The following is a 14,306-nucleotide window of genomic DNA, read 5'->3' as shown; positions in this document are numbered from 1 at the left end:
TTTGGCTCTGGTGACTGCTTACGTTCTTGAACAATGAAATCCACAGGGCCTTTTTTGCCTCTTTTTGTCTCCTGCATTTAGCCGAAGTGGGTGTGGAGGATGAGAGGCAGACCATAGAGGGGGGTGTTGAGAAATGACTTTCCTTTCTGCCAGGTTGGCTTCATGAAGACTGGGAAGATTGTGGCTTTGGAAGTGGATCACTACAGCAACGCAGGGAACACCCTGGATCTCTCCCAGAGTGTGAGTAGAGTCTGTCTCCTGCATCCCAGGGTGACTGGGGGGTCAAGTGCATGCCCTACAGCCTGTGGTACCTGAGCAAAGTCTCCACCACCCCACAGTCACCGCCTCCCCAGGGTTTCCTTGCGTCAGCAGCAGTCACCTCTTGCTGCTGCCTCCTGTGGGGTCCTTGGTTGCTCTCTGAAGCTGAGATGCTAGTAATGCATAACTTCTCACCCTTCTTGTTCAAGGTCTTTGCCAGGCAGGCTAAGTTTGTGGGGAAATGCCATTATCTTTCAATGTTTCCATGAACTCTGTGGGGGGCTCCTTATAGGTAAAGTATGTACTGCTATCTCAAGTCTGTTGGTACATAGATACCAAACCCCAAAATGCGACCGCTGTGGAGTAGAATGAGAAGGGGTGCCCATTATCATTTTCTATATTGCACATTTCTGTAATGTTTGCATTTTAAATGATGAACTAAATTGACTTATGTTTTTAATTTAAAAAAGAATCGTTTCGCCGAAGTATAATTACTCACCATGAACGTTATCTGTTTGAAGTACGTAGCTTAATGATTTTTAGCAAATTTAAACAATGGTGGAACCACGATCACATCCCAATCGTTGCACATTTTTATCACCTGCAAAAGCTCTTTTGTGCCCTTTGTGGTCAGTTCCACTCCCATCTCCTAGCCACAGGCAACCCCTGGTCTGCTTGAGACTTTTATTTTGTGGGTGATTTGTATAGCTAGAAGGAATCTACCATGTAATCTTCTGTGTCTGGCTTCTTTTACTTAGCATAATAGTCTTAAGTCTCACGTTGTAGCAGGTGTCAGTACATCATTCTTTTGATGACTGAATAGTACAAAGGAGTACCCGAAATAAACCAGAATTTTCTTTTTTTTCAAAGCTATCTATTTAAACTTTTTTACAAAACAATCTTATCGCCTTCAAAGTAGTCTCCATTACACTTAATGCATTTGTAAAATCTACGATTCCATTCTTGGAAACATTTTTCAAACTCATCTATTTGGATGGCGGACAGCACCTCCCTAATTTTTTCTTCATCTCTTCTACATTGTCAAATCGCTGTCCTTTAATGTCCCTCTTCATTCACAAAAACAAAAAGAAGTCACATGGAGCAAGGTCAGGTACTGGGTCAAGAGAGTCCTGCTGTTTTTTGGTTTTGTTTTTTTTTTCTTTCCAAAAACAGTGTGCAGAGATGGCTACATGAGCAGGTGAACTGTCATGGTGACAAAACCAGTCCCCTGTCTACCACAAATCAGGCCTTCTTTGTCACACAGTGTTACGCAATCTTTTCAGAACCTCTAATAGAAAACTTGATTAACAGTCTGACCTGCTGGAACGAACACCAAATGCACTATCTCCCTCACATCACATCTAGATTTTTGGGAGGTACCCCCTCGTACCCACAGTGGAATATTACTCAGGCATAAATCAAAGTTCAATCCTCATATGTGCACAACATGAAGGAGTGTTGAAAACATTCCATTAAGTGAAATAAGCCAGCTACAAAGGACAAATACCGTATTATTCCACTTAAATGGAATAGCTTGTTGCTGTTAGGTACCTCCAGTCATAGTTGACCCGTAGGACCCTGTGCACACCAGAACCAAACCCCGCCCTCTCCAGTGTCACCCTCACAATTGTTCCTATGCTTGAGCTCATTGCTGCAGCCCTCGTGTCGATGCCTCTGGTCTACGGCCTTCCTCTTTGCCACCGTCCCTCTCGTTATCAAGAAAGACCACAGTATTTGAGCTGAAGTCTCCTCCTCCTTACCTCCAAGGAGCATTCTGGATGGACTTTTATCAAGACAGATTGGTTTGTCCTTCGGCAGGCCCTGGTGTTGTTAATATTCTTCACCAGCACCTCTATTCAAACACATCAATTCTTCTCTGGTTTTCCTTATTCAGTGTCAACTTTCACCTGCATATTAGGCCACGGAGAATACCTTGGCTTGTGCCACGTTCATCTTAGTCCACAGAATACAGCCGCGCTTTTCAACACTCTACAGAGGTCTGTGCAGCACATTTCCCGAATGCAAAGCATCATCTGATCTCTTGACTGCTGCTTGCATGAGCACTGCTTCTAGATCCAAGCAAGAAAAATCCTGATAGCCTCCATCTTTTCTCCATTATTATGTTGTTGTTCATCGGTTCAGTTGTGAGGATTTGTGTTTTCTTGACATTGCGTTGTAATCCCCACTGAAGGCTGCAATCCTTGAGCTCCATCAGGAAGCGCTTCAATTGCTCCTCGCTTACAGTAAGCAAGGTGTGTCATCTGCATAGCTCAGGTTGTTAATAATCCTTCCTCCAAATCCGATGCTGCATTCCTCTTCATGTAATCCAGCTTCTCTGGTGCTTTGCTCAGCATACACATGGAATATGCATGGGGAGAGGATACAACCCTGCCACACACCTTTTCTGATTGGATTTTTCACAGGTCTATCCATTTTATTTGTGTTCTTAGAGAACCCATTTTCATTTTATTGCCTTGATTTTGTCTGGTTCTAATTTTATTCATTGATATTCTTTAGGTTCTCTTTTTTGCCTTACATTTAGTTAATGACATTATATATTTATTGGGATATACTTCACATATCAAACCATTTAACCATTCAATTGTATGAAGAAGACTTGTGCAATCCTCAGCACAATCAATTCCAGGACATCTTCTTGTGCTCATTTTAAGTCCCCATCACCCCTGGCCACGCCCCTTGGCAATGATCGTACGAGGAAGAAGGGAAAGGAAGGACCAAGCATGCCGTAAGGATGCTGTTGAAGAGTCCCAGGGAAGCAGGACTTTGGGCCTGAAGTAGTGCAACAACCGTGGGGCTGGGAAGAGCAGGATAGGATAGGTGTAGCCCTTGAAGTTCATTTTTGAAGGGGCCATGAAGCGAATGTACTGTTTTCTCTTATTTTGTTTTTCTTACTCTTCAGATAATGGAGCGAGCTCTCTTTCACATGGACAACTGCTATAAAATCCCCAATATCCGGGGCACTGGGCGACTATGCAAGACCAACCTGCCCTCCAACACAGCTTTCCGGGGCTTTGGGGGGCCCCAGGGGATGCTCATTGCTGAGAACTGGATGAGCGAAGTCGCAGTGACATGTGGCCTACCTGCAGAAGAAGTAAGCTGGGCGTTCTGTGGGACCAGGGTTAACCCACATTGGTGGTAGTGGTGGTGTAACTTGGGCATCTCCCACGAGAGCAAGCATTCTTGAACATGTTGGGAGCTTATCTTTAGGTCTAGCCCCTTGCCCCCAACAGGCTCTTAGTCTCTTTCTCCTTGGGAAGGTGCGGAGGAAGAACATGTACAAAGAGGGAGACCTGACGCACTTCAACCAGAAACTTGAGGGATTCACTCTGTCCAGGTGTTGGGATGAATGCCTGGCAAATTCTCAGTACCAGGAACGGAAGAGAAACGTTGAGAAGTTCAACAAGTAAGCGCCAGGGATGGGAAGAGTGTTATGTTCTGGGGCTTTCTTGGGTTTCCTATTCTACAGCCTTTTTACTGAGCCTAAAATAGGAAAGTAATAATTTCATAGAGTAATGCTGCTGCTGCTGATTTTCAGTTTGGGGCAGGTGTTCTCAGGGTCTATACTTAGAGTTACAGCCCCGCAGTTGTTCATTTGTACCGCTTTGCATGCCTTCTGGGGATGCCGCATTATAAAGAGAATTTGACTGAGGGCTAAGAATACCACCGTTATGCACCTGGCTCTACCATGCATCTAGAGCTGCGACCTTGGCAGCTGTGTCATCTCCTTGGGACTCAATTGCCTCATCAGTGGAGTAGGGAGAATGGTGCTGTCTCAGCTTCCTCATAAGTTACTGACTCCCCAATTTAAAGCACAGAAGCAAGTCACAACTCACGCCTGGGATGACAGCATTCCAAGATCACCAGGCTACTCTGACCTAATCCCAATCCCACTCTTTAAAGCAGGACGTCAAGGTGTGGTCTCTGCTCCAGTGTATTGAAGGATCCAGAACATAACCCCTCATCTTTCTCATATTTGCCTGCATATTTTGGGCCCAGCCCATTTGCTGACAACGACGATCTGGATGGTGCCAAGGACCCATCATTCTGATTTGGTGAAAAGATGTTAACTGAGACTATGTCCAACCTGCCAGTAGTACATTAGAGAAAGTCTTATGCGAATGTCCTTTTCTCTCCAGAGAGAATTGTTGGAAAAAGAGAGGATTGTGCATCATCCCTACCAAATTTGGAATAAGCTTCACATTGCCTTTTCTGAATCAGGTAATAGCTTCCAAATTGTTATTTATAGCAAATCTTGTTGACCTCTACAGGCTTGGTACCCCAGATTTCTTTTATAGTCTTGTGAGGGAAATCCCATCGTCACTGGTAGCAACAATTACCCAGACTCTCCTTGCTGTTATGTTAAGACATCTCTCTGTATCTCTAATGTATCACAGGACAGGCAGAGCAGCAGGAAGCTTGGAAATCTGGCTTAGCCTTTAGCTCTTACTCCACCTAATTGTAGGGCTCTCCACAGCTTCTCTGTTTTCTGATCCTCTTTGTTTTCATCTTTAGGATGAAGATGATGCTTGACCTACTTCTTTTAAGTGTAATTTAAAACCACAAGATGTCAATTAAACCACAGTATTTAGATTGCTATAATATTTTTTACAGATGTATATATTAAAAATGTTGCCGCTGTTTTCTTTTTTTCTGGGTCCTCGTACCTTTGGTTCCAAGCTGTGCAGAGTTGAGTTTAGGGACTGAGACTGTGTTAAGCTAAGAGCTTGTTGAGCCTTGCCTGACACCCTTCTCTTCGTTCAGGCAGGGGCTCTGATACATGTGTACACAGACGGCTCTGTGCTGCTGACCCATGGAGGAACAGAGATGGGCCAAGGCCTACACACCAAGATGGTCCAGGTGAGCAGACAGAGCTCAAGGAGGGGACATGGGATGATGAGAATCGTATCTGTCACTGTGGCATCTTCTATGACAACTTAAGCAGGGTATCCTGATAGCAGAAGCTTCTTGGGCTTTGGCCTTCATTTGGTAATGGCCCTGAGCAAGTCTCCCCTTCACCTTTGGCTTTCTCATCTATACCTAGGGATGGGCCAGGTGATCACAGAAGTTACTTCTATTCCCAACATCCCAGGGCTCAATGGTTCTGTGTCACGTAGATCAAAGTCTGTGCGAAGGTAGCTAGTGCATCACTCAATCTGAGACTTCTCGCATGGGAGCCTGGTGGATGGAGCAGAATTCAATTTGGCACACATGCACTTGACTCAGGAGGATTGGCCCAAATGGATTCTTAAAAGCTAGGCTTAGCTCAAAGAGGTATTGTTGGTCATCACTCAAGAAACCCACTATCATCGAGTCAACCATGGCTCATAGGGGTGCTGTGGGGGGCACAGTAGAACTTCCCTTGTGGGTTTCTAAGATTGTAAACCTCTATAGGTCCAGAAACCCTCTTCTTTCTCCCACAGAGAGGTTGGTGGTTTCAAACTGCTGACCTTGGGATTCACCGCTCAATGCATAACCCACAACACCAGCTGTGCTCTTCTATCGGTCACCATTAGGTTTATGCATTTGTGACTCAACTAAACCACATTACAAAATGCTGCTTCCAATTCAGCCAGTCATAAGGACTTCCTAGTCCTTTCTTTTTTGCCTGCAACAGTGAACCTGAATGCTCTCTTGGGTAGAACACAGCCCAACCCTGCGGTGACCGCTTCCCTGGTGGGTGATATATTCTCTTTTTGCAGGTGGCCAGCAGAGCTCTGAAAATCCCCACCTCTAAGATTTACATCAGTGAGACAAGCACGAGTACTGTGCCCAATACCTCTCCGACAGCTGCCTCCGTCAGCACTGACATCAATGGACAGGCTGTCTACGTAAGGGGCTCGTGGGAGCTGAGGGCCAGCAGAGGTTTGGGTTGGGAGAATCCCCTAAGCAGTGGTTGGACCTCTGGCTATGACCATGGCTTTGACTCTCATATCCAAGAGGGCACTTCCCTCTAAACTACAGGCTAGAGGAGAGACTCAAGAATACTGAACACTTCCATCAAATCCAGAAGGATAAGTGCAGGAGGAGGGAAGAGAAGGTTGGGGTGATCACAAGAAACTGAGCTGAAATTGAAATCTGATTGTGGGGTCCATGAGGTCAGACCCTCTTGCTGCTCCTCCTTATACATGTGGGAATGTAATCCAACAAAGGAGATTGATAGCAAGAGCTTCTATGTATGGTCCCTGTACCATCTTGCATGTTATCAACCTGATTCTGGAAGATTCTGGAGAATCAATTCAGGAAGTGTTCTCCAAGCAAAGCCAGTGGTAACCCCTTTGGAAGAGACGGGTGGATTCCCCTATAGGCACCTCAACTCTGGGAGGGTGGCAGCAAGGAGGTCGAAGTCCCACTGGGGCTTTACTAAGTCCATTGTGATCTTGCCCTGGCCATGGAGTGCGGAGGACTGATGTGCCTCGTGTGTTGGGCATTCTCTGTAGGAGGCTTGTCAGACCATCCTGAAAAGGCTGGAGCCCTTCAAGAAGCAGAATCCCAACGGATCCTGGGAAGACTGGGTAAGTCTGAGCTGTTCCAAGTCACCCTTTCCAACGAGAGGGGGTTTGACTGCAAAGCCTCGGAGCCTACCCACCCAGGTACATAGACGGTGAGACGCCGAGAGCTCTTGCGGTCAATTTGGCCATGTTGGCAACTCTTGTCACAATCCATACATCGCTTGCATCAGGCGAGTTTGTACACATGTTGCCTTCATTCTTTTCTAGACATTTGCTTTCGATTGAGCCCTTGGTATCAGCTCTTCTTTCCCCCCTCCCCTCCCACCCTCATAACCCTTTGATAGATTGTACATTGTTTTTATTTTCATATCTCACACCAACCGCTGTCTCCCTTCCCCCATGTCTTCTGTTGCTCTCCCCCCTGGAGAGGGGTATATGGTTATGTGTCGATCATGGTGATCGGTTACCCCTTTCTCCCTTACTCTCTTCCTCTTCCCCCTACCCTTCTGGTACCACTATTTCCACTCCTGTTCCTGGAATCTGTGTGTCGTGAACTCCCACCTCTTAGCTATACCTGTGCACATGTTCCGGTCTAGTCTGAATTGGGAAGTAGCACTGGGGTCATGGTAGTAGGGGGTTGAGGAAGCCTCAAGGAACCAGACGAATATAGTGTGCTTAATTGATGCTTTACTGCACCCTGGTTGACTCATCCCTTCCCTGTGGCCCCTCTGTGGGGAGATTGCTCCCTTGTCTACAGATGGGCTTTGGATTTCTGCTCCATCCCTACTCATTCTCAAAAATATGCTTTTTATTTGTTTGTTATGTGTCTGCTGATGCCTATGACCCGGTCCCTATGACTCCTCATGATCTCATCAGTGGTGTGCTTCTTCCATGTGGACTTATTGCTTCTCTGCTGAATGGTGGCTTGCTAAACTTCAAGCCTTTAAGATCCCAGACGCTATATCTTTTAATAGCCGGGCACCCATCCGCCTTCTTCACCACATTTGCCTATGCACCCGTTTTGTCTTCAGCGATTGTGGCAGGAAGATGGACATCTCAGACTGTCGGTTTGTTAGAACAAAATCTTCTTGTATTGAGGGAGGGTATGAGCATAGGCCCGAAGTTCATCCGCTACCTTAGTGTATTGCCACATAAATATATGTACATGGGCTGATACATCTATTTTTGTGGATTAATGCATTTACATATGTACACCACTATGTTTATGCCTCGATTCATTGCTTTGCTTCCTAGGTCCTTTCTCTGTTTCCTTTTACCTTCCTCCTGCCCACTGTCACTTTCCCCTTATTTCCGCCTTTTGGCACCTCCTCTTAGCTTTTTTACTGTTGCTCTGACACCCCCACCCCCACACCCTGATCCCTATCTCTTTTTTGTTATTGACTCCAACACCCCAGTTCCCCTGTCCATGGTGCTGCCTGCTCACCTCCCCCTTCCCCCACCACCTTCACCCTCCGGGTCTCCCCAGGATCGTTGGTCCTGCTGCTCTCTCCTCGGACATGCCTCCGTACCTATCCTATATAGATAGGCACACCTACCTATGGACCATAACATAACCCCAACTGATAAAAAGAAAGATTGAAAAGGAGAAGAAACAAGAATAAAAAGAAAAGGGAGAAAAGAAAAGAACAAAAAAAAATGGAAGAACTATACGAAAATCCCGGATCTGTTCATTGACCTTCCTGACTGTCCAGGAGCTGCCCCTCCTGGCCTGGAGACCCACCCCCACCCTTGCGGGCTCCTCAGGAGCTTCTTAGCTCTGCCTTGCTCCAGGTGCTGCTCTGGTCTTCTCCCTTCTTGGTTTGCTCTGCTGTAGGGGGTGCAGACCGCACTACCTCCCCACCATGTGACTCCAGAAATGTCCTCTGTCGCCGTGTGCTCCAGTAAGGGGACAATGTGATATGAGCTATTGTCGGTTGCCCAGTTCCATTAGCTCCCCACAGGGAGGCCATCCTCTGGGCCTGGTGTGCCAGTGCGGAGCCCAGCCGGTTCTTTCTTTCTCTTCCTCTCTCCCGGTCTGCTTCTGTGTGGGTGGGGCATGCATGGCCCCTCTCCCCAGCCTGTAGGTTCAGTTGGGCTGGCTGGTTTTACAGGCCGGAGAGGGGACAGAGTCCTTAGGAGCACGGGAATGGCAGGGACAGCATGCTGTGCTAAGACAGTCCCTCTGGCTGCAGGATGTCGGCTGGGTTACACGGTGCGCTTGGGATGATTGGAGCAGTGGTGGGATTCAGATCATGTCACACCTGGTTCATTGTTCCAGTGATCATTTTAGTACTAAAAAATGATATGACAAAAGGCAGTTTTTTATTTCATATAGTCAGTAACTAAGAACAATGAAAGAGGTAGACACAACTAGATTATAGGAGTTTTGAAATGTTAATGAAAGAATATTAAATAATACCCGACAGAAACAATGAAACGGTTGTTTAAGACATTTCCGTGTTCCTTCTTGATTGGCATCTTCATTTGCAATATTCTTCGCTTTCATCTGAGCATCATCGACTGTGCGATTTGTCCTTAACCATCTTTCCATGGTAGGAACCCAGGAGCCCATTCCCTTAGAGGTGGGCCAATCCGACAACAGTCAATGTATCTGATCTATTAGAAACAGGCGACCTCTCTTCTCTGATCGTGTTACGTTCATCTTTGAAAAACCCCTTTCCGCTTCTGCTGAACCGACAGCAATTGTTCTGATAATATGTTCAGCTCTCTGAATGTCTCCATGAGTTGCATCATTCCTTCCTTCATCATATCTCGTGGGAAGTTGGGACATCACCCTGAGCTGAAACGAATGACATTGTGGTCATTTGGCACTCAGTCCCTTTCTGTTCTACATTCGCCTATTGGCTAAACAGAGGAAAGGGAACAGAAATGCAGTGTGTCATCGACATAATGAGTTTTGTGAAATAAGTAAATATTATAAGCCTAGTCCCATCTCATTTTTTGTGTCTGTGTACTTAATGGACCTTACGATAGGTGCTTAGAATAGTCTCTTGCTCAAATGAACCTCACATCACCAATAATCAACTAGCTAATTACAGAAGATAAATACAAAGAGCTTTGAACAGAAAGTGCATCCACAGGAATTATTCTAGCAAAGAATGAATAAGACCACTGTGGATCAAATGTGAGCTACTATTAAGGAATGTAAAATAGGACCCGAGTAACTGGGATGGCAGTACCTTGGTTATAGATGGGATGTCATTATAAATACATTATTTATAAAAAGGAGAGTAAAGAATGTAAATTGGTGATTCCACATGGGGCATCCCTCAGAGAGAACCCAGATTACAAGTGCCATTTTAACAACGTGGTCACTGAACTCAACAACAACACAAATCAGGTATTAGTTCTGTTGAACCGGTGAGAGGGGGCTGCATCCGGCCACTGGATCAGAGGTAGGAAGAGCAGGGATCCAGGCTCCAGAAGATGAGGACAGGGCACAGGTGCTGGGGCAATGGACACAAGGAAGAGTCACTTACTTGTGAAAGTTGACTCCTTTCCAGGTAAGGAGGGTGAGCCCACCAAGCCTTCTGGCAGGCCCTGGTTTCAGCACACCATGCTCTCTCAGACCCCTACCCCTGCCTGACGACCGCTTCCTCTTCTTCAGGTCTCAGCAGCCTACATGGGTACTGTGAGCTTGTCGGCTACTGGATTTTACAGGTGAGTCCATGTTGTCATCCTACCTCTGACGCAGGGGGAGCAGACCCATCACAGCTCCTCTCTTCCTGGGCATCCTCTGGTTTCAGTTTAAAGAAGCTCTCACACGTGTGAGACCACGCCATGACGTGGCAGAGGCGAAAAGCCTGAGGCGCCCTATCAGGAGACCTGCCTTCCCACTGGGGTCTTAAGTGTTGATGCCGTCTTTTGGGCGACTTTAAATCCTAGTCACAGCATGCATAGATAGAGACCCCGCCCCTCTGACCTAGAGCCTGTGAAGAGATCGGATCACATTGACTTGTCAGTTGTAACTTAAGGGTGTAACTTGGAGAAATTTAACTAGGGTCTCTCTTCTTTCATAGACCGCTAGATTAGAAAAACACTTTAAATGAAGAAAAACACCTTAACGTGTGCTAAGAACGGTTCTGTGTGAATGTACAAATGGGCACGTATGTTTTAGGTGAAGGCATGCCTTGCCCGTGCTCAGTGGGTTATACAGCATTTGCCCTACCCAGACAGATGTTGATCAGTTCATCTCCCACATCTGGAGTTGATAGGACGAGCATACTGCCCAGCAGGCCCTGGATGAACAAAGGAGGTGACTCCTCCTAAGAGAAGACGTTCCTTTCAGCCCTCGTGGAGGTTCTGAGCACATGGGCTGACTTTATTTTTGTGTGGTGTAGGGGTTACGTGTTGAACTGCTAACTCCAAGGTCAGCAGTTCGAAACCACCAGCCACTCTGAGGGAGAAAGAGGAGGCTTTCTATTCCAAGTTGCAGTCTTGGGAAACCCACAGAGACGGTTGCACTTGTCCTCTAGGATCGCCGTGAGCTGGCACTGACTTGATGGCAGATCGGCGCTTGGCAGTCCCATGTGTGGCACAGCAGCTAGTTTCCCACGAAGTCACTTCTCACGTGTGGGGGCCCACGTGTGTCAAAGCTGAACTCTGCTGCTTGGGGTTTTTGGTGGTTGAGTTTTGGGAAGTACACAGCCACGTCTTTCTTTCAAGGTGCCTCTGGGTGGACTCAAACTTCCAACCCTTCAGTGAGTCCAGAGCACATGAGGGGTTCACACCCCAAAAGAAATCCAACCTACAGTGTGTTAGGAACTCTGTGTATATGAACATGTACAGGCATGTGTGCATGCACACATGCACACACTCACACACACACACACACACACACTGTTTACTACAACAACAACAACAACAACCCAGAATTGTATAGGGCACTCAGGATTGAAAACGTGAGCCTGTTTCTAGGAAGAACATCTCCCTGGGATAATGTGTTGATTTTTCCAAGGGGCGAGGAGGTGCAAAGTGACATGGGCCGGTGGGTGCCTGCTGGAGCATGCACCCAGGCCAGTGTAAGCTCCTGATCTTTTAAATTTCCCCTTAAATATGGGCAGCCATGTGAGCAGGCAGATTTAGGGGCCTAGCCCATGGTCACAAGCAAGGCTTCAGGTTCTGAACTTCTGGGTTCTCATTCAGCAGATTCTTTGAAGTTTGACATTAGGTCCTCCATGGGTTCAGGCACATCTGTCGCCTCCATTGGTTTCCAGTGGAGACCAGCATGCTGTTCTAAATGGTCTTTGGCTACTCAGAATAATTTATGTGAGGGCCATTGGCAAAAATAGAGCAAAGACAAGGGGGGGGGGGGAGTTCTGGAATACCTAGGTTTCATAAACAGGATCAAAAGATTCCAGAAACGTTGACTACACTGAAAAATAGCTGAGTAGGGAAAAAAATCCATTAAATCTCAAGACCTTGGGGGACAGGCTGTGTATGTGATGGCAGTGTTTTCTCTCTTCTCCCCCAGAACACCCAACCTTGGCTATAGCTTTGAGACAAACTCAGGGAACCCCTTCCACTACTTCACCTATGGGGTGGCTTGCTCTGAAGTGGAGATTGACTGCCTAACAGGGGACCATAAGGTATGAAGTGGCAGCTTTACTAGTCAGGGTGGGTGGGGACTGTGTAGAAATTACTAAGGTGTCATGTGAAGATGGGGGATTGGGAAAACAAGGAGAGGTGTTGGCATCTGTTGTCAGTAAAGGGGACAACTGTGTCACTCTCTCAGGCCTGGTGGACCAGGTGGTCCCCCCCTTGCCTCAATCCTCACCTCTACCACTGTGGCAGGAGAGCAGCCACAGATGGTGTGTACGCAGTTAAGCCCAGCTGTGCTATCAGGCAAGGTGATTTCCAGACAGTGAAATTTGAATTTTGTGAAATTTGCACATATCACAAAGCAGTCTTATTATTGTTTTCTGGTCATTTATTATTTTTTTCCATATAAACACCATCATGTGTTTCACTCCAGCCATTTCTATAAAGTTGATTTGGACACCCACCAACCCTACCGGACAGAGTAGGAAACCCTACTGTCCAGTAGGATTTCCGAGGCTGGACATCGCTACAGACACAGACGGCTCTTTCTAGCTCCCAGGGAGCCGTTTGAACGACTGATCTTGGGGTTGGCAGCCAGCCCTTAACTGTTGTGCTTTGAGTGTTCTTTGATTAGCTCACGACTTCTGAGAAGCAGGCCACAGGCCGGCCAGAGTTTGAGGGCCTTCCTTACGCGATAGACAGACCCTGACTTGGGTCTGAGGCCTCATGTCCTATGGACCAACCACGAACTGCTCAGTCACAAGTGTGTGCAGCTGTTTTATGTTGCCAAGACGGTGCTGCCACTCCCATCCCCACCCCCACCTCCTGACCCCCTGGGCTGGCTGCTCAGATCTAACGGTTCAGGTCTGCTGATGGCAGTGGTGCCCAGAGCACCCTGTCAAAGTGCTATTGAGCTTTTGACTGACAGCCGAAGGGTCCCCAAGACTCATTCAGCATCTCCAACATGTCTTTCTTCTGGAACTTTAGAACCTCCACACGAACATCGTCATGGACGTTGGCAACAGCCTGAACCCTGCCATCGATATTGGGCAGGTAAGGCTCCCAGGAACCAGGGCGGTGATGGGCTTGGCAACTTATGCGCTCATCTTCCTCCGACGACCATAGGGCCCAGCCTGTTGTCTAGAGCAGTTTGAAACAGGCCTGAAAAACAATACCACACGAGGCTCCTATGGAGTGTGATTTAGATCGATGAGCCCACCCAGCTCCCAGGGCAGACGACAGATGAATATGGATTAACCTGGAAAGGGCACTCACACCTCTGAAGACAGCATGATGAATGGTGAAACCATTGCGCGTGTGTACACACACACACACACACACACACACACACACACACACGGGAGCAGCATGTGGAATGGAGATTGAGTTTGGGATTGATGCCCTGTCAGCTAAGTCTGGGGTCAGAGGAATCCCCCCTTTCCTTCCTTTCCTATCCCGGGCCTCTTTGGGACTCCAGGAAGCCCGTGTGGGGCCAGAGGAGGACACGGGGCAAAAGACCTGAGCAGGCAGGAAGGTCACATTTGGCCGATAGAGCAGATGTGGTAGAAGAGGAGAAGGTAGTGGGAAGAAAGAATGGAAATGCTGAGCCTTTGGAAGACGATGATGATTAGTTCTCTCAGTGTATTTTTTTTTTCATTTCATGAAGACCCAGAAGTCTAATCATTAATCATTAATCTGCTCATCCATTCTTTAAACACCGTTCTGTCCCCAAAGGGCAGGTGGGGGTTTAGAGAGAATTAACTCATGGCCACCACCTCCCGCCCCTAACACCTCCTTCTGCCGCTGAGGTACCACAGTGCCCTGCACTGAGAAGGGGGCTGGGTGCTGAGCAGTAGATGGTGGCAGGTGTCCTGGGAGAGGATTGGAAGGTACCATGGGCCGTCTTTCTCCTGGAACTCAGGTGGGAGTGGGAATTAAAAATGGCCTCAAGGAAGTCTCTAAGAATCGACTCGACTACCCACGACCTGACTCCTCTCTTGGGGCTTCCTGGGGATC

At 47.3% G+C, this 14,306-nt stretch overlaps 1 protein-coding gene across 1 annotated transcript in view; it reads left to right on the top strand.

The window, feature by feature from the left end:
- XDH (xanthine dehydrogenase) overlaps positions 1-14,306 on the top strand; it is a 54,642-nt gene that overhangs the window by 36,025 nt on the left and 4,311 nt on the right. The window contains exons 24-33 of the mRNA XM_075536072.1: positions 154-240; positions 3,179-3,370; positions 3,537-3,682; positions 4,416-4,497; positions 5,041-5,136; positions 5,979-6,107; positions 6,717-6,791; positions 10,357-10,409; positions 12,223-12,337; positions 13,278-13,343. Of these exons, the coding sequence (XP_075392187.1) occupies positions 154-240; positions 3,179-3,370; positions 3,537-3,682; positions 4,416-4,497; positions 5,041-5,136; positions 5,979-6,107; positions 6,717-6,791; positions 10,357-10,409; positions 12,223-12,337; positions 13,278-13,343 (1,041 nt within the window). The remainder of the gene's footprint in view (positions 1-153; positions 241-3,178; positions 3,371-3,536; positions 3,683-4,415; positions 4,498-5,040; positions 5,137-5,978; positions 6,108-6,716; positions 6,792-10,356; positions 10,410-12,222; positions 12,338-13,277; positions 13,344-14,306) is intronic.

This window comes from Tenrec ecaudatus, chromosome 17 (genome assembly GCF_050624435.1).
Source record: "Tenrec ecaudatus isolate mTenEca1 chromosome 17, mTenEca1.hap1, whole genome shotgun sequence".
NCBI classification, from domain to species: Eukaryota; Metazoa; Chordata; class Mammalia; order Afrosoricida; family Tenrecidae; genus Tenrec; species Tenrec ecaudatus.
Note: the sequence above shows the minus strand (reverse complement) of the source record. Positions and strands in the feature narration are given on the sequence as shown.